Below are 19,700 nucleotides of genomic sequence, written 5' to 3'. Positions count from 1 at the left end.
TGACCAAAAATTGATTTCTTCTCCCAAGTGCAGGAGTGTCGAAGTAATAAATAATTCGATAAGATCGGGGTCGAACCACAAGGAGGTTAACTATATAAATTATAAATAATAATAATAATAATAATAATAATAATAATAATAATAAGTTAAAGAGGACTTTGAAATGTAAGATTAATGTGAGGATTCAACAATGATAAAAAAAAAAAAATGTCAAGGTTAGAGGATTCACTAATAGCATTAGAAATAAGTATAGTGTAAACTCTTTTTATTAATCAATTGGAAAACCAAACACAAAGGAGGTTCCAATCGGATAATTTATCCTTAATAGTTCATTCTAAATTTTTAACATGATCATATTAATTATCTTATTTAAGTAACACCAAACTTTTAAATATTGTTAGGAATTCATGATGCTAACTTATGTTAACAACAAATCAAGTTCATTTCATAGCACATGTGTAGGTTATTACCATACTGTTAGCTATGAAAGTGCCAAGCATTTGTTGTACCAAGTGTTATACAACACAAATCTAGATTAACCATTTAACAAGCAAGGTATTAAGAATTAGTAAGATAAAAAGATAAGACATGTTAATAACAAACTTTATTGGATATAAATATTGAAGTCCATGTTGAGTTTATATTATACCTATTTTAACACTATTAGTGAAACCTTTTCACCTTGACATAATAAACTTAGCTAAACATAATGAAGAAGATAAACATAAATAAACAACATAATAACATAAGTATATTAAAGGAAATGAAAGCATAAACAAGAGATTAAGGAAAATATAACATGAAATAAAACTTAAACATTACAAAAATATAAAGAAAGAAATAAAAAGCATGATTTGAAAACCAAGATGATTAAATGCATGGAAAATGCCTTCTTTTATAGGCCAAAATTTAGAACTATTGATTTGATGACTAATTGTTGAGTGGGTGGCCATATCTTGACTTTGTGACAATCATTATCTTTTTGTCTGAACAAAACTTCATTGCTAACGTCAGAATTTGAACCAATTTATGTCATGAAAGTTCTAGAAAATTGTCTCATCTTTCCAACAAAAAAAGAATAGGTGCATTTGGACTTCTAGAACTCGAGATATGGGCTGAACACTGAATAGTGTCTGGGCTGTAGGACATATTCAGACTTCTCCGTTATTGCTACAATTTGAACTTGAAAACAAACTTTTTGAATCTTGCACTCCAATGAAAGTTTTAGGCCTATGTCTTAGCTTTCCATCCATATAGAGCATACCTAAATCCAAGTTCTACAACTCCAGTGATGACCCAATGACTGAACAGTGTTCTAGTTTGGACTGAATCAACATCTCTTTTCTAAGCTTAGCCCTCTCTTTGTCTTCTCAATTTCAGTAGTTAAACTCATCAATCAATCCCTTGATTTATGTGATAGGCCTGCATTTAAGATGAATATTTATCATAAATTAAAGGTATCTTATATTATTAGATATATTATTATAAAACATGTTCTAGTTAAGGAGTTATTGATACTTCAAGTGCAAAATGATGATATAAAATGCATTTTTAAGTGCTAATCACACCCCTAACCAGCTTATTACTAGTCCCTAGTAATCAAAGCGTTAAAATAGAAAAATAACTGAACAGTGTTCTAGTTTGGACTGAATCAACATCTCTTTTCTAAGCTTAGCCCTCTCTTTGTCTTCTCAATTTCAATAGTTAAACTCATCAATCAATCCCTTGATTTATGTGATAGGCCTGCATTTAAGATGAATATTTATCATAAATTAAAGGTATCTTATATTATTAGATATATTATTATAAAACATGTTCTAGTTAAGGAGTTATTGATACTTCAAGTGCAAAATGATGATATAAAATGCATTTTTAAGTGCTAATCACACCCCTAACCAGCTTATTACTAGTCCCTAGTAATCAAAGCGTTAAAATAGAAAAATAATTTGCAAGTTCCACAAAGCAAGGCATTCATCATTCAACTTTCATTAATCTATCCAAATAAACAAAACTCTCATTAAATTTATATATTTATACTCAATACCTCTTAAAACAAAATATTAATAAACCTTTCTTTTTATGTGCTTAATGTATGAAAACATATATGATGGGGATTTTATTGGAAGAAAAACAATATTATGTTATAATGTTTCTAAGGTTAAACTTCATTGGGTTGGGATTATTATCTCTCTCTCTCTCTCGTTTTTTTGTTAATATATATATATATATATATATATATATATAAAACTTAAAATACAATGCATCTTTAACCCATGTAACGAGCTTTAGGTTAATGACTCCCAGATTAGTTGGTCTAAGGACATTAGGTGTTGAGACACCCCTTCGAGCTTAATAACTCGGGTTGCAGATACTGATACATAGATAGTGCAATGTTTGATTCCCTTAAGCTTTTCTCTTTAACCCATGTAACAAGTGTTGGGCCAACAGCTCCAAGTCAGTTGACTTTAGGGTATTAAGTGTTAAAACACCCCTTCAGGCTTAATTGCTTAGGTTAAGGAGGCTACGAAAGCAAACTTATCTACGTTTTTATTATCATCAATTTTTTTTTTTTGCAAATTATATACTATCCCTTTCCCTTAGTTGTTACCTTTAACAAAAGAATATAAATAATGTAATAATCCAATGCGCAACCCACAATCATATGTTAAAGTGTGTGTGTGAAAATAAAGGTTTAAGAATACTTGTTAAATGAGTATATGAGCAAAATAAATTGATAATAATGAGAGAGTTTGTAAACCTGAATATTTCAAGAAGTATTCTGATAGACCTTGTTAAGAATGTTTACTAAGATGCGTCTCAAGAGTCAAAAGAATTCCTTTACTCTGCCATCCTAGTAACAACAATTTTGCAAATGGTTTTTGAAATAGAAAACACAGTTAGTTAATTTGGTTTTTGAAAATATCAACTACTACCTTTTCTCCCCAACCAAAACGAGACATTGTCCTTAATGTCCTAAGGTAGAAAGATAAAGTATAGAAGACATCACCTGAAACAACGAAAACTGACAATCCTGAAACACACTTAAATAAATATAAGAAATAAAAAAACAAAATAATATGCTATTAATAAAACCAAACGACACAAGGTTTCACAAACGAAGATTCAAATCCAATCTAAGCTTTTTACGGCTTTCCGTAGTTAACCAATTTATGCGACTTATGGAGGGGTCAATTACATGGATGAAAGATTGTAGTTGATCAATCAATTGTTCAGCAGTAGCAGCAGATACTATGATTTGTCGTGCCGAAGATGTTACAAAATTATTGTTCCAAAACTTGGTCAAGAAAAGATAACAAATTATCATAAAAACCATTAACATTTAACAGACCTATGGGTTTATGGTGAATGTGCAGTTGGGCCCAAGAGAAAATATGAAAGATCTCTTCCAATGTGCCCAGACCATCTGGTAAGGGAATGAAGGCGTCAACATGGTTAAAAATTGCATTCATTCGATCAGACATTGTGGAGACTTGTAGTTCCTCTCCCTTTTGCTAAAGCTTCCAATTGTCAAATCATCAATCAATAGATGAAGAAAAACATCTATATTCCAGCCTGGACTTTAGGACCATAGATAAAAACATGAACACCGGCCTCATACATATCCCTGATAGCAAGTTATAAACCGTTAGTATAATCGGCCAATAAGAATAAGGAGTAACAAATGACCTGAATGGATTGAATTCGATTGAACATAGCGCAAGATGAATGTTTCTTGATTTAGCTGAAAAGTGAGGATGCACACTATTAAAGTGTTTCCATGCTTCACCATTGAAATGGTGCACTATCACTTCATCAACTGTATCATATGAATGGTGCCATATCATGTTCTCAACAATTTTTGGTGATATGAATAACCTTTGTAGTCTAGGCGTGATTGAGAAATATCTAAGTTTTTTATGTGCTACAAGAGTCTTTCCCTTGTCAGTTCTAGGTTTATATCGGGAATACCCATATGTCCTACATTCGGTCAACTCAACATTTTCAAGGTAGTACAATATGTAGAAGTTTGGACACATGTCCATTTTCTGGTATCATAGATCAATGGGGGTTTCATCATGGATTTAGCAGCATAGAAGTTCTCTTTCAGTCTGTTCCCTTTAGGTAAAATGCTTCTCACCTATCATAACCTCCTCAACCAATAATCTAACTTGATGGTAAACATTTATGCAATGGTCAATAATTTACTGTGATTTGTGCAGCCATTCCGTAATGGTTCGTTATAATCTTTCAAAAGATAAAAAAACCTGACCATGTCTACATTAGGTTTTTTCATCTATGATTGAACATTGACCAATATGACCCTGATTCATTCCCATTGCATCCATAACCATAGTCTTATAAGGATTACTATTGTTAGTTTCAACTCCATGCACGTTGCTAGCACTAGAAATTAACTTAACCATTCTTTCTACCATGATCTCGTAAGGAATAAATGGTTCTTTATGTGCACACCAACACATATATTCCTCCATGAACCCTTTATATAGAAGATGCATCGTTACAACACTTGGATGGAGAAACTTTTTTATTTAGACACCTCCTGCATGGATACCTAATACCGCCTCCACTAATATTTCTCGGAATAGATGTTATGTAATTAATAAAACCCTGAACCCCATTACAATAATCCATCATCTGCAATCCTTGGGCTGAATCCTTATACATCCATGAACGATCATCTATGACTATATATATATATATATATATATATATATATATATATAATGATGACAATAATATGTATTAATTAACTATGTTAAGTAAATAATCAACCTACTTTCATACTTCTCTTAATTCATTATCAACTATCTACATACATATAAATTTGTACACATTAATTTACAGAAATTATAACTCATCAATAAAATTGATAAAATATAAAATAGACTGGTTAAACAAGCCACTATTTATATTATTACAACACACCTAAGTTGAAAATTTGACATAAGTTTCAACAATTTACAACCAAATATAATTTTAGAAAATATAAAACAAACCACAACGTGTACGAAATCCTGTATCTATACAACAAGTTTCTTAGAGTAAAAAACAATAAAACAAGTAAACACCTAAACAAAATACATATACTACAAAAATATGCAATAAAAAAATTGACATTTCAAAATTATGTTCAAATTTTAAAAATGGTAAATTTACTTACTTCAAATGGAAAAATCATAATAAAATTGCTGTTGTGACTGGAAAGGTCGAGAAAGGATCAGCTGTGTTGAGATACGGGGTGATGTTAAAAGAATCCACAAAAAATTACATGTCATCATGCTTTTTGGATTTATTTTTAAATCCTTTTATTTCGAATGGGGTTCTTTTGGTATTTACTGATAGAAATGGCGACAAGAACAATTAGATTGGTAAATATTGTTGTTACCCATTTTTGGGTTAAAAAAAGAGAGAAGAGAATATATATATTCGGAAGAAATCCAAAAAAATAATAGGAGCGAGATAAGGATGCTGGAATGGTGAAAAAAGGCCAAAATTGGTTGAGGAGATTCAAAAATGCAAAAGGGTGAAATTTGACAATATATTTTTTTTTACTGATGAGAGCCCTATTGATAAGAAAAATTCAATTTGAGGAAAACAACTCTTAAATTAAATGTTTATGGACTCTATTAAAGTTTATCTAAGGTTTAATTGAATTTATAGAGGGTTTGATTGCAAGAAAAAATAGATTTTTAAGTCAATTTAGGTTTTTATTGGAAAAAAATTAAAGTTCTGGGGTCCAATTATAATTTTAAAGAGTTGATTTAGTCAAATCAGAGGCTTAATTGCATAATTATTGAAGTTTGATGGCCAATTAGGGACTTGATTGAAACAATTCGAAACCAAGGACCAAACCGGAAAAGGAGCTAAAATCAAGGGATCTAATTACAGTTTATCCAGGGGCTTGATTACAAAATTGCAAAGACATCCAAGGACTAAATCAGAAATATGCATTTTGAATTAGAAAACAACGTCGTTTCCTTGACAATTGTTTATCACCTTCTTCATCTGTAACGGTTTCGACAGTGAATGAGTGCTATCAATGGAGTCGTTTCAGTCCGGGGGGGGCATGTTTCACGCCACCATGATGAACACCTGCCGTTACCAAGAAACGCTTATGTCCTCTGGCTATAAAGCCAAAGGAGGAACTGCACCACAGGAGGGGGGAAAACGAAAAAGACAGGAAATAGAGGGGGAGAAGCAGAGAGAGAAAAAAAGAAACAGACAGTGAGGAGATTGAGAGAGGAGAAAAAAGAAGAGAAAGGGAGAGTAGGGGCAGAAGAACACGGGGAGAATAGAGGAGGAGAGAACGTGATAAAAAAAAGAGAAAAAAACAAAGAGTAACCGGAGAAAAAAGGAAAAAGAATAGTGGGGGAGGGAGAAGACAGAGATGAAAGGGAAGGGACTACAAGAAGAACTACACATAGAAACAAAAAAAAAGGAAGAACCAGAGGAACCGAAAGAAAAACAAACAAAAGGAGAGGAGAGAGGTCCAAAGCTTGTTGTTGCTTTCATCTTGCTTCCAGGTAAACGTCTCTAACTTTGCAGATAATGCACAAACACTATGCACTTGAAGATTACTTACATCATCACTGTAGCAGGCGCGTGTGAATTGTTCACGCATGCTCGCGGGTCTAAACCATCTAGGCCCAGCCCAGCCACATGGGTCGGGTTGGGCCCAGCTCGAAAATAAAAAAATTTCAAAAACATTCTTTTAAAAAATCTATGATTTTTCGCAAATATTTTACTGCATTTTGATCAACATTAGTTTGTATTTTTATACTGTAAAGATACAAATCCAGTATTAAATACCAGGTTTTCATAAAAAAAATTAATAAAATAAAATAAAATGTTTTGTTTTCATGCATACAACCAAGTTTCTCTAAAAAATATTTAAAAAATAAAATCATATTGTATTTTCATAAAACAAAGAAAATTTCAAAAATATGTATTAACATGCATTTTGGCTTTAATAACTAGTTTATTAAAGTCGTGAGAAATAGACCAATATTTCAAAAATTCCAAAAAAAAATATTTTGTTTTCTTTTAATATATGGGATTGCGACCTTATACGTAAGGCATATTTTGAATATTAAATTCTTTTGTTGACGTTAGAATGATTAGGTTTTACCCAATAAGATAACAATCTCCTTACTGAGGAGAACTTTTCTTAAATCACAAACAGATCAACAACAAGAAAACACGACAAGACTTTAGATTTTATCAGACAATAAAACAATGCAGCTTACCTTAGATAGGAAGTATTTGGGGTGCTAATACCTTCCCTTTACACAAACCAGTCCCCGTACCCGATCTCTAAGACCAATTAGGGTTCCTAGTGACCAGAATACTAGGTGGCGACTCCCATTCTATTTTTCCACTAATAAAAGACAAGAATTCATTGTCTCCCCATATTTTTCACATTTGAGGGAGGATGTTTTCACTGCGACGCCGCACACGTGCGATAAATACCATGCCAAAATACCAACAAAATATTTATGTTAGTGATTTCATTTGTATTCGTAGATTTTTTTGGTAGTGATTTAAATGTTCCTCGTTGATACTTTAAAAATTGGATATTAATTGGAGTCATTAAAGATAATACATATCATATTCTTTTCTTTATGAAATGAAGCAATTGTTCTCATAAATTGAGGTATAAAAAGATATTTGAAACTAATATTTTAGATGTTTATTAAATTACATGTATACTAAACTGATTCATATAAGGATTTCATATGGAGAGATTATATATATATAAAACATGAATGATATAAAAGTATTTGAGTAACTTAGAGAGGATTCAAACACCCTAAAGGTATTAGAAAAATCATTCCACATGTTCTTGAATAATATTAATTATGAAATCCTTGCACAAGATGAAATGAAATTTGAAAAAGAGTTTCAAATCTTATTTAAAGAATAAATAACTATAATATTGAGAATAAATATGATTTGACAGAGTAAATGCATTCTATACTCTAATATTTAAATTATAATGTTTTTTGATGAAATGATTTTATAATTGGCCTATTCTATAATGCTTAAGTCACGTGTGACGTGAAAGGAGAGAAGGTTAATATTGTTTTTCAAAAATCTAGGTGGGCACAATGGGGATGGCAATGAAGATAATAATTACATTGAGAAACTAGTTACTAAAAGATTATGTCAACTATTTATGACTTTCTTAATACTTGATGAATCATAACATGTTGCTAGATATTATATTTGATCTTCAATTAAAATCAATTAATTTTTTTTGAATTATAATAAATTCAAAAGATAATTTATTAATCCTATTTTATTTAGAAATGTGATTCATATTTACGCAAACTTATTAGGAATCTAATAAGTCATACACATTAAGAATTATTAGTAAATAAATATATTGGGATGATTAATAAAATACAACTTAATTATGAATAAGTTTAAAAATTAAAGATTTATATTTAATTAATAGAGAAAATTACAATTTTAGACCAATAAAAAACAAGTAGGGACTTGATTGAATAATTTTTTAAAATTATTTTGAAATAATATATGTAATATTTTTCAAGGAGCAAAGTAATATTTTCATTTAAGATATTATTTTGGATCTGACATAACCATTAAACACTATAATCTTGAATTTGTGTTTAGGAAAAAATTAAAGAAACAAAAAGTTACATTAGTTTTATTTCTATTTTTGTAATTATACGAGAATATTCCACATCAGTTAACTTCATGTGAACTTTCTATATGAATATATAATGCTATCAACATAAGCGATTTTTCCTCGGAAGAACAACTTGTATAGATTCCAAACTTCAAGGATATTGAAGAATATTCAACGATTTTATGGGTATGTTCTGCCAGCCACCGTGTCCTTGCTTGGACAATGCATGCTTGTCTGTTACGAGGAAACTCCCCTACCCGGGACCAAATGCGATTAAATAGAAGACGACAAGACAGCTTGGAGAAAGACCCAAGGCATTGTTGACTATTGACCAGACTATTCTAAAATTCTAGCAGGATCTGCATACCTTATTGTCATTATTGCAGAATCTGGCATGCTTAGCAAGTAAACCAATTTTTACGGGAGAAATTCCTGGAATTTATAATGTCCCCGGCAGTATAGTAAATTAAAAGATAGAAGTGTTATATATATATATATATATATATATATATATATTAAAGCACGATTCTTAGATTAGACGCGTCTTTCGATCTCGATAAGACGACTTCACGTCAACTAAATATTCTATTTCAAATGAATATTCTTCCATTGGAAATGCATGGTCCTAATTAATTAACACTATATTGTTCAACGTTTCCGTAGTTTTGCTATATAGTATTTGTTTTAAATTCATAATATAACCCGTAATACGTAATGTTGACCAAGTAAATGATCAGACTACTAACTGCGCATATATGTGTATGTGTGTGTATGTAGGGAAATTAAGCTCGAGCTCTATGTTACTGCCTTGAAGCACAAATGAACATGTTTAACCATATGATCTTCTCTTTCTTTGCATTAACCTTTTTATTTATGCTGAAGAAAACAGCAGCAGAGGGAGTCCATGCACAAGGCATCAATATTGGTGCTATAATCGATATGAGTTCACGTATTGGTAAAGAGCAGAGAGTTGCCATGGAAATTGCAATGGAGGATTTCTATGGCACCGGCAATCAGACCTTGTTTCTTCACATTAAAGATTCTCATAGGGATCCTGTCTGTGCAGCTCTTGCAGGTATTTATTTCGCTGGCCTATCTTAATTAGTACTATGAACTTACTTGTTTACATCATTGCAATGGAGTAGACATGTTTTGCCTCATCTTTAAACACGCAGCTAGCGGCAGGTAACTAATTGTTGCTAAATATAATACTTTTAACAACAATTAATTTAGTGCTGATGAATTACAATTAAACTTGGCTACTTGTTCTACTGAATTAGAGTGCAGCATTAATTTGTTCTTAAAAGATTTTTAATTCTATATGTAATTTGAGTAAACAGCAATGGATCTCATCAACAATCAACAAGTACAAGCCATTTTAGGACCACAGACGTGGGAAGAGGCGTTATCAGTCGCTGAGATCAGTAGCCAAACTCAGGTTCCAATTCTTTCTTTGGCTGACACCACTCCCAAATGGGCAACAGAGCGATGGCCTTACCTGCTTCAAGCTTCACCTAGCAAGCAAGAGCAAATGAAAGCCATTGCAGCTATTGTGCAATCATGGAATTGGCATCAGGTCACTGTAATATACGAAGGTACGGATTCATCAGCTATTGAAGTCACACCATCTCTCTTTAATGCCCTGAGAGATGCAGGTGTAGGAGTCATCCAAGGTCTAGTCCTCCCTACTTTTGCTTCTACCATTACGTTGTCTATGTTGGTGGGAGAAGCCACTGTTGGTGGCTTTGAAACACTCAGAGGGGATAAAACACACTGTTTTATTACACAAAACCGAAGCTTACAATTAATGAAAACTTAACACAATACACGCCCTCTCTCTCTCTTTCTCTTACTTGTGTTTCTCTCAATTCTCTCCACACAAATAAACACAAGCTGGGCACTCTATTTATAGACAAAATTAGAATACGAAAATCTATTGTTCCAGGTGTGAAGGCGGCTGTTGACCGGCGGTGTGAAGGCGGCTGGCGGCTGCGGCTGGTGGCTGGCGGCTGCGGCTGGTCGGTGGGTGGTTGCCTTCCTTGTTAAGCTTTTGTGTTTAATTGTTAAGCTTTTGTGTAATAAAACAGTGTGTTTTATCCCCTCTGAGTGTTTCAAAGCCACCAACAGTGGCTTCTCCCACCAACAATTGGTATCAGAGCCCCGTTCGTCGGAAAACAGAAGACTTTTTGGGTATATCCGAATTTTCAAATTTGTCCAAAACAAGTTTTGATCATTCCACAGTGTAGAGCTCATCAATACTAACTCACTGCCGCAAAAATCAGCCAAATCGGAGTTCGGGGTAGCCCACACGCGCCGCCTGAATATTCAGCCAGATCGCCCACGCGCATCCCACGCGTCCCGAGGTTGAAGACGACTGAGCCACACGCGCGCCATATTTGAGTCGCGCCAAGCCGTATACGCCGAGTCCTAGCCGAGTCCAGCCGAGCCACAAGCCGAGCCGTATCTCGCGCCGAGCCGAGCCGCGTTCCAGCCTCAGCCGAGCCGAAGGCATATTCCCCAGAATATTCCCAGAATATTCCCGGTTCAACCCAGCGAACCGCCCGCCGTACAGAAGTGATTTTTTGACCGGTTCACCCATTTTCGGACCCGATTTTAACAAAGTCAGACCGGTTCCCTACTATTTGGACCATTCCGGATCGATCTACAGTGTTTTGGTGTCCAAATTCAGCTCCCAAAGAGGTGATATAATCATTCCAAAAGCAAAATGACTACAGAAGGTACACATACACTCATCCCGAAGCTGACTAAAGACAACTATGATAGTTGGTGCATCAGATTGAAGGCATTTCTTGGGTCACAAGAGTGTTTGGATATTGTACAAACTGGTTATGATGAACCAGAGTCCAAAGAAAGAGAAGATGCTTTACAAGAGGCACAGAAGCAAGCCTTGAAAGTCAACAGAAAGAAGGACAACAAAGCCAAGACCATCATCTACCAAGGTCTTGATGAAGATACATTCGAGATCATAGCTTCCGCTGAAACGTCACATGATATATGGGAGGCTCTCCAACAGAAATACAAAGGTGCTGACAGAATCAAGAAGATTCGTCTTCAATCTTTGCGAGGAGAATTTGAGTTATTGCAAATGAAGTCCTCGGAGTCTATTTCTGATTATCACACAAGGATTATGGTGATAGTCAACCAGATGAGGAGAAATGGAGAAGCCATCATCGATGCTCGAATTACTGAGAAAATTTTGAGATCCCTAGATCCAAAATTTGATTTTGTTGTTGTCGCAATTGAAGAGTCCAAAGATGTGGACAAGTTGACGGTTGATGAGCTTATGAGTTCTTTGCAAGCTCATGAGCAGAAGATTGTAAAGCGAAATGGAGATAAGGCAATTGAGCATGCCTTACAAGCAAAGCTGTCCCTCAATGACAGATATGAGCAAGGGGAGACTTCATCAAGTGGCTACACCACTCAAGCAGGAAGTCAACAATCCAGAGGTGGATTTCAGAGATTCCAAGGAAGAGGTTCTTGGAATACAAGTTTTAGAGGAAGAGGTGATAGAAACACCACCAGAGGAGGCAGAGGCCAACAAGCATTCACTCCCAGAGGAAGAGGAGGCGGTTACAATAACCGTGACAAGAGGAATATCAAATGTTATAGTTGCAATCAATTTGGGCACTATAGCACTGAATGCAGAAGGAAAGCTCCGTTGGAGATACGTGAGCAAGCTAACTATGTAGAGAAGGATGACAGAGAAGAAACTGCATTTCTTGTCCAACAAGGACTTGATAAGAAAAAGGAGGACATATGGTATCTAGATACTGGAGCCAGCAATCACATGTGCGGCTACCGAGAGTTATTTAGTAATCTAGATGAGACCAAGCAAGGTCTAGTTACTTTTGGAGATACCACAAAGGTTCCATTCAAAGGTAAAGGCAACATCCCAGTCAAGATGAAGAATGGCGATTCCAGCTACATCACCGATGTCTATTATGTCCCAGCCATAAAGCAAAACCTAATCAGCTTAGGTCAACTTTTGGAGAGAGGCTATACTTTTTACTCGGAGAATTGTCATCTGGCAATTAGAGACAACAATTGGAGATTAATGGCCTACGTGAAAATGTCCAAGAATAGGATGTTTCCTTTGAACATCCAGTATGATGCAACAAGGTGTTTGAGTGCCATCACCAACAGTGAAGAATGGCTTTGGCACCTGAGGCTTGGACATCTGAATTTCACAAGTCTGAAGATGCTAGCAAGCAAGAAGATGGTCAAAGGTTTGCCTCACATTGATCATCCATATGAAGTCTGTGAGAGTTGTGTCCTCAGCAAACATCACAGATCCAGTTTTGCCAAAGAAGTCAACTGGAGAGCAAAGAGGCCACTGGAGTTAGTACACACAGATGTGTGTGGCCCAATCACGCCTATGTCGACTGGACAAAATAGGTACTTCCTCACTTTTACTGATGATTTTAGTAGAAAAACGTGGATATACTTTCTGAAGAGGAAGTCAGAAGTATTCAATTGTTTTAAAGATTTTAAAGCAATTGTGGAGAAACAAACTAGTTATACGATCAGAACAGTGAGATCTGATCAAGGAGGAGAATATACAGCAAATGACTTTGAAGCCTATTGTACACAACAAGGCATCAGACATCAGACAACGCCAGCTTATACACCACAGCTGAATGGTGTAGCAGAAAGGAAGAATCGCACGATTCTTGACATGGCAAGAAGTCTGCTCAAAGCAAAGAAGTTGCCCAAGCAATACTGGGCTGAAGCTGTATCATGTGCAGTATATTTGTTGAATCGCTGCCCAACTAAAAGTTTGCAAGGAGTTACTCCAGAAGAAGCATGGAGTGGTCACAAACCAAGTGTTACTCATCTACGAGTCTTTGGTTGTGTGGCATATGCAAAGATCCCAGATGCAAGAAGGAAAAAGCTCGATGATAAGAGCGAGAAATGCATCTTTGTCGGATATGGTGAAAGAAGGATGGGATACAGGCTGTATAATCCCATCACGAAGAAGGTGATTACGAGTAGAGATGTTATCTTTGAAGAAGATAAATCTTGGGCATGGAATGGTGATCAAGAAGCAGTCAAATGGATCACCACTGATTTGATCCTTGAAGGTGAAGAAGTACCAACAGTACTTGTCGAAGAACCAATTGTGCCAGCAGCTGAACCACAAAGTCCGGTACATAGTTTTCCTGTATTCAACAGGAGGAACACACCAGGAGCATCATCATCAACACCACCATCAGCATCCTCATCAGAAGAACCAAGAAGGATGCGAAATCTTGAAGAGTTGTACGATACCACTCAGGTTATGGAAGATACAACTCTGTTTTGTTTCTTTGCAGATAGTGACCCACTAAGCTTCGATGAAGCTATCACAGAAGAGAAGTGGATAGAAGCAATGGATGAAGAAATACATGCCATTGAGAAGAATGATACCTGGAAGCTGACTTATCTACCAGAAAACAAGAAAGCAATAGGTGTCAAATGGGTCTACAAGACAAAGAAGAACGCCAAAGGAGAAGTGCAAAGATACAAAGCCAGATTAGTGGCTAAAGGCTACAAACAGAGAGAAGGCATTGACTATGGAGAAGTATTTGCTCCAGTAGCCCGGCTAGAAACAATCAGACTGATGATCTCACTAGCTGCACAACATAGATGGAAGATCTATCAACTCGATGTGAAGTCAGCATTTCTGAATGGCTTCCTAGAAGAAGAAATCTATGTTGAACAACCACTTGGATACATTGATGCTAAAAATGAAGGCAAAGTATACAAGTTGAAGAAGGCTCTCTATGGTTTGAAGCAAGCTCCGCGTGCTTGGAATACTAGAATTGACAGGTATTTTCAAGATAATGGATTTGAGAAATGTCCATATGAACACGCCATATATGTGAAGAAAGGAGCAGATGGCAGCATCTTATTTGCGTGCCTATATGTTGATGACTTGATATTCACCGGCAACAACCCTACCATGTTTGAAGACTTCAAACGAAGCATGGTACAGGAGTTTGAAATGACTGACATTGGTCTAATGTCACATTTTCTTGGCTTAGAAGTAACGCAGAAGGAAGAAGGGATTTTTGTATCCCAAAGCGGTTACGCCAAAGATATTCTTGAAAGGTTCAAGATGGAAAGCTGCAATCCGGTATCAACTCCAGTTGAGAATGGAGTGGAATTGAGGAAGAGTAAGGTTGGAAATGTTGATCCAACTTACTTCAAAAGCTTAGTAGGAAGCTTAAGGTACTTGACATGTACCAGACCGGATATACTCTATGGAGTCGGACTCGTCAGCAGATACATGGAGACACCAGACCAGTCTCACTTGAATGCAGCTAAGAGAATTCTTCGCTACATCAAAGGCACACTGAATGAAGGTATGTTTTATACCTCAAGTAAAGACTTTAATCTTATAGGCTACTCGGATAGTGATTGGGGTAGAGATTTGGATGAAAGGAAAAGCACAACAGGGTTTGTCTTTTTCATGGGAGACACATCTTTCACATGGTCATCCAAGAAGCAATCGATTGTCACATTATCAAGCTGTGAAGCTGAGTATGTTGCTGCCAACTCAGCCGTATGCCATTCAATATGGTTAAGGAATATGTTGAAGTTTTTGGGATTTCCTCAAGAAAATCCTACGAAGATTTACATTGACAATCGATCAGCAATCGTATTGGCAAAGAATCCAGTGTATCATGAGAGGAGCAAACACATTGATACACGTCATCACTTTATCCGGGAACATGTGAAGAATGAAGAAGTCCAACTGATATCTTGCAACACAAATGATCAAGTTGCTGACATCTTCACAAAGCCATTGAAGGGAGAAACATTCATCCGATTAAAGTTCATGCTTGGCATGACATCCCTCGATTGAGTTTAAGGGGGAGATTTGTTGAATATTAAACTCAATCCAGAAGGTTCCAGTCAAGGAAGGCAACCACCCACCGACCAGCCGCAGCCGCCAGCCACCAGCCGCAGCCGCCAGCCGCCTTCACACCGCCGGTCAACAGTCTAAAGAGCTCGAAAAACTTAAAAGTGAGCAGAGCAGAGTCTTTGTTGTTCATTTGTCCTTCCCTTTGGCCGTGCGACTATTTGAAAAGGCAAAGAAAATGAAAATGATGGAAAAAGACTATGTATGGATCACGACAAATCCCATTACAAGCCTTGTTCACTCCAATGCCTCTATTATCTCCTCTTCAATGCAGGGAGTAATAGGGGTCAAGAGTTATTTCTCTGAAAGAGGGCACCTTTTTCGTGAGATTCGTCAAAGATTTCGAAGGAAATTTAGCATAGAAAATCCTAAAGATGACAACAATGAACCTGGAATTTATGCAGCAGAGGCCTATGATGCAGTTTGGACAATGGCTGTAGCGTTGAATGGAAGTAACCGAGGAGGTCAAGAGTTGTTAGAAACAATTTTGCAAGTGGACTTCCATGGTCTATCAGGAAAAGTTCAGTTCATCAAATTCATCAACGAAAGAGCTCCTGCAAACAGATTTCATATCATCAATATAATTGGAAATAGTTACAAGGAGCTTGGGTTTTGGTCAAAAGGATTAGGCTTCTCTAAGACTATCCATGAAAATTCTATTTACCGCTCTTGTATGACTGATTGGGAGCAAGCGCTTTGGCCAGAGGGACCGTGGAATACTTCTTCAAGAGGATGGATTACCGCAACGAGTGCAAACCCATGGAGAATTGGTGTGCCTGGCGAATCAGGTTATAGAGAGTTTGTGCATGTGGAATATGATCACTTGGGAAACAGTACTTCTTTTTCTGGATTTGCCATCGAGGTTTTCAGAGAAACTATAAAACGCTTGCCGTTCATTTTGCCATACGAGTTCATTGCCTTCAAAAACACTTCTTATGATGAGCTTGTAAAACAAATCCATCTCAAGGTAAGACACAAAAGAACAAATTTTTGTCCATTCACTTTTTCGTTTGATTTCGTGACCATTTGGCACTGATGTGCTCTTTAAGAAGCATAAGGTTACTTTCGGTTTTTTTCTTAAACATTGACTAGATAATTTCTAGGAAAGCAAACCATGCTCATAGTATCCATATTTTTGCTCACTTCTAATGATTATAATCTTCAATTAACGCCTAGAAAAAAGAGGTTATGGTTTGGCTTCAGAACATGGATGCCAGCTGAATATGTGTAAATTTGCCTTCGTTTTTGCTTTATTGGGAGGTCTAATGGTGTTTTGGGCTACTCAATCAATTAGAGATAGCCTACTCCCATTCATAAATCCCATCCAGTTTTTCTTAAGTTTTGAACCTGAGAAGTAAGCCTCTCAATGGCTTGGTTTGGTTGTCCTCTCAAGGGAAGGCTATGTAGTTGACTGTACTTACTTTGAACTTAACTTGGATATGAATCTAAATTTGTTCATGAAAAGATTTGTCCTAGAAAGCAAGAACACTAGCATAATTATTTGAAAGAAAAGTCCACGCACACAAAAAAGCAAAACGTAAGAATCTTATTAACTCAAGTGATCATAAATGTTAGCAGATCAAGTATGATGCAGTAGTCGGTGAATTTCTCTAATTTTCAAAGGCTTGTGATTGATCGGGCTTGAACTTTCTATCCATGTTAACAGAAGTATGATGCAGTAGTTGGTGATGTGGTAATATTGGCTAGCAGATACCAGCTCGCAGAATTCACAAAGCCTTACACGGAAACAGGATTGATGCTGATAGTCCCTGCTCAAGCAGGCAATAGAGAACTGTCATTTATCAGACCCTTCACAAAATCCATGTGGGTTCTAACTGCAGTCATAACTGTCTACAATGGTTTTATAATCTGGTTGATAGAGCGAAATCATTGCCCTTCACTTAAGGGTTCGATGCTGCATCAAACAGGAATAATGCTTTGGTTAGCCTTCAACACTCTTTTCTCGTTACATGGTAAGATTCCTTTACCACCCGTCTCTTAATTTTTCTTCTCGGATCTAGAAACTATAGTAATTCCATGTTGATATATAATAGAACTAATAATATTTTGGTATAGGGGGGAAAATGCATAGCAATCTATCCAGGATGTCGATGGTAGTCTGGCTGTTCGTGGCGCTAGTAATCACACAGACTTACACTGCTAACCTTTCGAGCATGCTTACTGTCCAGAAGCTTGATGGTGCTGCTCCTAATGTCGAGGCCCTGCTAAATAGCAATGCCGTTGTTGGATATGGCACAGGTTCCTACCTGCAAAATTATTTGGTGGATGTTTTACGTTTCAAGACGCAAAACATCAGGAATTATACCACATTGGAAGCTTATGCTCAAGCATTCAAGAACAAAGAAATTGCTGCTGTCTTTCTTGAAGTTCCTCTGGCCAAATTATTCCTAGCAAAATACTGCCGCCGCTTTGTCTCAGTAGGGCCAACGTACAAAGTCGGAGGGTTTGGATTTGTAAGATATCCCCTACTGATTCATTTTCCTTTTATTTTTTTCCTGTGAAAAAAGCAGGGACTGAAATGGACATTTGCAAAACATAAATAAAACTGTATCACATGAACATGCTGCATTTGGAATAAACTGTACTCGAGAGAATCAATTCTATACTGTCTAGAAACCACACTATACTGCAACCCAAGACATTGATCATATCACTTGTGTTTCACACTTGCTGTTGCACTGTCCACTAATCATGGTCCTCTCTTTCTGAACTTACATAGAACAGTGAGAAATGAAACTTTGCTCAACATATAATTTTAGATTAGTGGCATGGTGGGAAGATAGTGATTGTAGCCTTATTCCTGTCAGCCCTAATGACATTGTAGGTTTATATGATCAGTGTAATTAATGGAAGTTTCATGATTTGTGTCTCAGGCATTTCCTCGTGGATCTCCATTACTTCCTAGCATCGACGAAGCTCTACTGAAAGTATCTGAAAATGGAATTCTAATGGAACTAGAGAACAGATTCATTAATCCAGGAAATTGCCCAGATGTGGAAGATGAAAATCATAGCCTTAGCCTCAGAAGCTTTGGTACACTCTTCATAATAACCACCGGCACTTCAACAATCTCCCTTGCAATCTACATTTTCTCGAGAGGCAATTCCATGCTCGGATACGCAACCATATGGAGACTTATGTTGGCTGCAATGAGGTTTTGGGCCTGTCAAAGGCAGATCACTGGAAGATCAAACAATGCTGAGAATTCTGTTAATAATTTGGCTCCGCAGGCATCAGGCATGCAATCTCTTGTATGATGTATATAAACCCAAAAGTTGGGGCTTAATCTATCATTTGTCTCAATTATTCAAAATTGCTCCTATATCATTAATTTCTTCAATAACACTTAATTTGTAAATATAAAATTGGTTCAATTATTGGATATGATATTAACTAACAAATTTTCTCATACGAAGAAAATTGAACTCACATACTAATTGAATGAATTGAGCTGTACAACTCATATATAGATCCAAAAGTGTTGTTCTTTATTGACATGGAGAATTAAATGATGAAGAGCATCCTCTACACATCTGATGAAGACTATTCCATTAGCCACTGTGTTTAAGGGCCTCTATTAATTACATGGACCGACTGATCATCGATCATTATAACTATGTTTTTCTAATTTAATGTTTTGATATCGTAACTGCTCTTTGATTAGTCTAACAAATTAGTCTCAAGGAACATGTCTATCTATTGATATATTAGATATTCAATATGTTGATTGATTATTTAATTAATATGCTATATGTGATTTATTTTTTTCTTCCAATGAAGAGAAATTACAATTAAAAACATAATCCTGAGCTAAGATAAGTAGCAGACTCCTAAATTATGCGAAGTGTGAAATTTTTAACTTAACTTTAATAGATTAAGAGAAAGAAAGAAAAAAGATATTGCCCAAAACTATAAACTATGTAAAAATGCTAAGTAAATAAAGAAAAATAAATAAAAAAAGCGATAAAAAATAAATTATAAGAAAGTGATAAAATAAAGTTAGTAAATTGCATAAAACTTGAGAGTAAGTTTTATATGTGGGCTAACTATTATTTCCAGATACTAGATTACTTATTTATA

General features: G+C 35.7%; 1 protein-coding gene across 1 annotated transcript; it reads left to right on the top strand.

Moving 5' to 3' along the window:
• The first annotated feature begins 9,423 nt into the window (after positions 1-9,423).
• Positions 9,424-18,936, top strand: LOC118063535 (glutamate receptor 2.8-like). The gene is made up of 6 exons (XM_035077585.2): positions 9,424-9,749; positions 10,015-10,394; positions 15,679-16,566; positions 17,266-17,572; positions 17,676-18,073; positions 18,494-18,936. Exons 1-6 carry the CDS (start codon positions 9,494-9,496, stop codon positions 18,875-18,877), a joined length of 2,613 nt encoding a protein of 870 aa, XP_034933476.2. The 5' UTR covers positions 9,424-9,493; the 3' UTR covers positions 18,878-18,936.
• The last annotated feature ends 764 nt before the right edge of the window (positions 18,937-19,700 follow it).

The sequence above is a fragment of the Populus alba genome, chromosome 1, assembly GCF_005239225.2.
Source record: "Populus alba chromosome 1, ASM523922v2, whole genome shotgun sequence".
In the NCBI taxonomy this organism is placed as follows: domain Eukaryota; kingdom Viridiplantae; phylum Streptophyta; class Magnoliopsida; order Malpighiales; family Salicaceae; genus Populus; species Populus alba.
Note: the sequence above shows the minus strand (reverse complement) of the source record. Positions and strands in the feature narration are given on the sequence as shown.

Bases quoted from the DNA above. Each gene is read 5' to 3' on its own strand.
- LOC118063535 (XM_035077585.2), top strand. From the start codon at position 9,494: ATGAACATGTTTAACCATATGATCTTCTCTTTCTTTGCATTAACCTTT. The intron at 10,395-15,678 runs GTGGGAGAAGCC...GCCGGTCAACAG, and splicing joins CCATTACGTTGTCTATGTTG to TCTAAAGAGCTCGAAAAACT. The intron at 17,573-17,675 runs GTAAGATTCCTT...ATTTTGGTATAG, and splicing joins CACTCTTTTCTCGTTACATG to GGGGGAAAATGCATAGCAAT.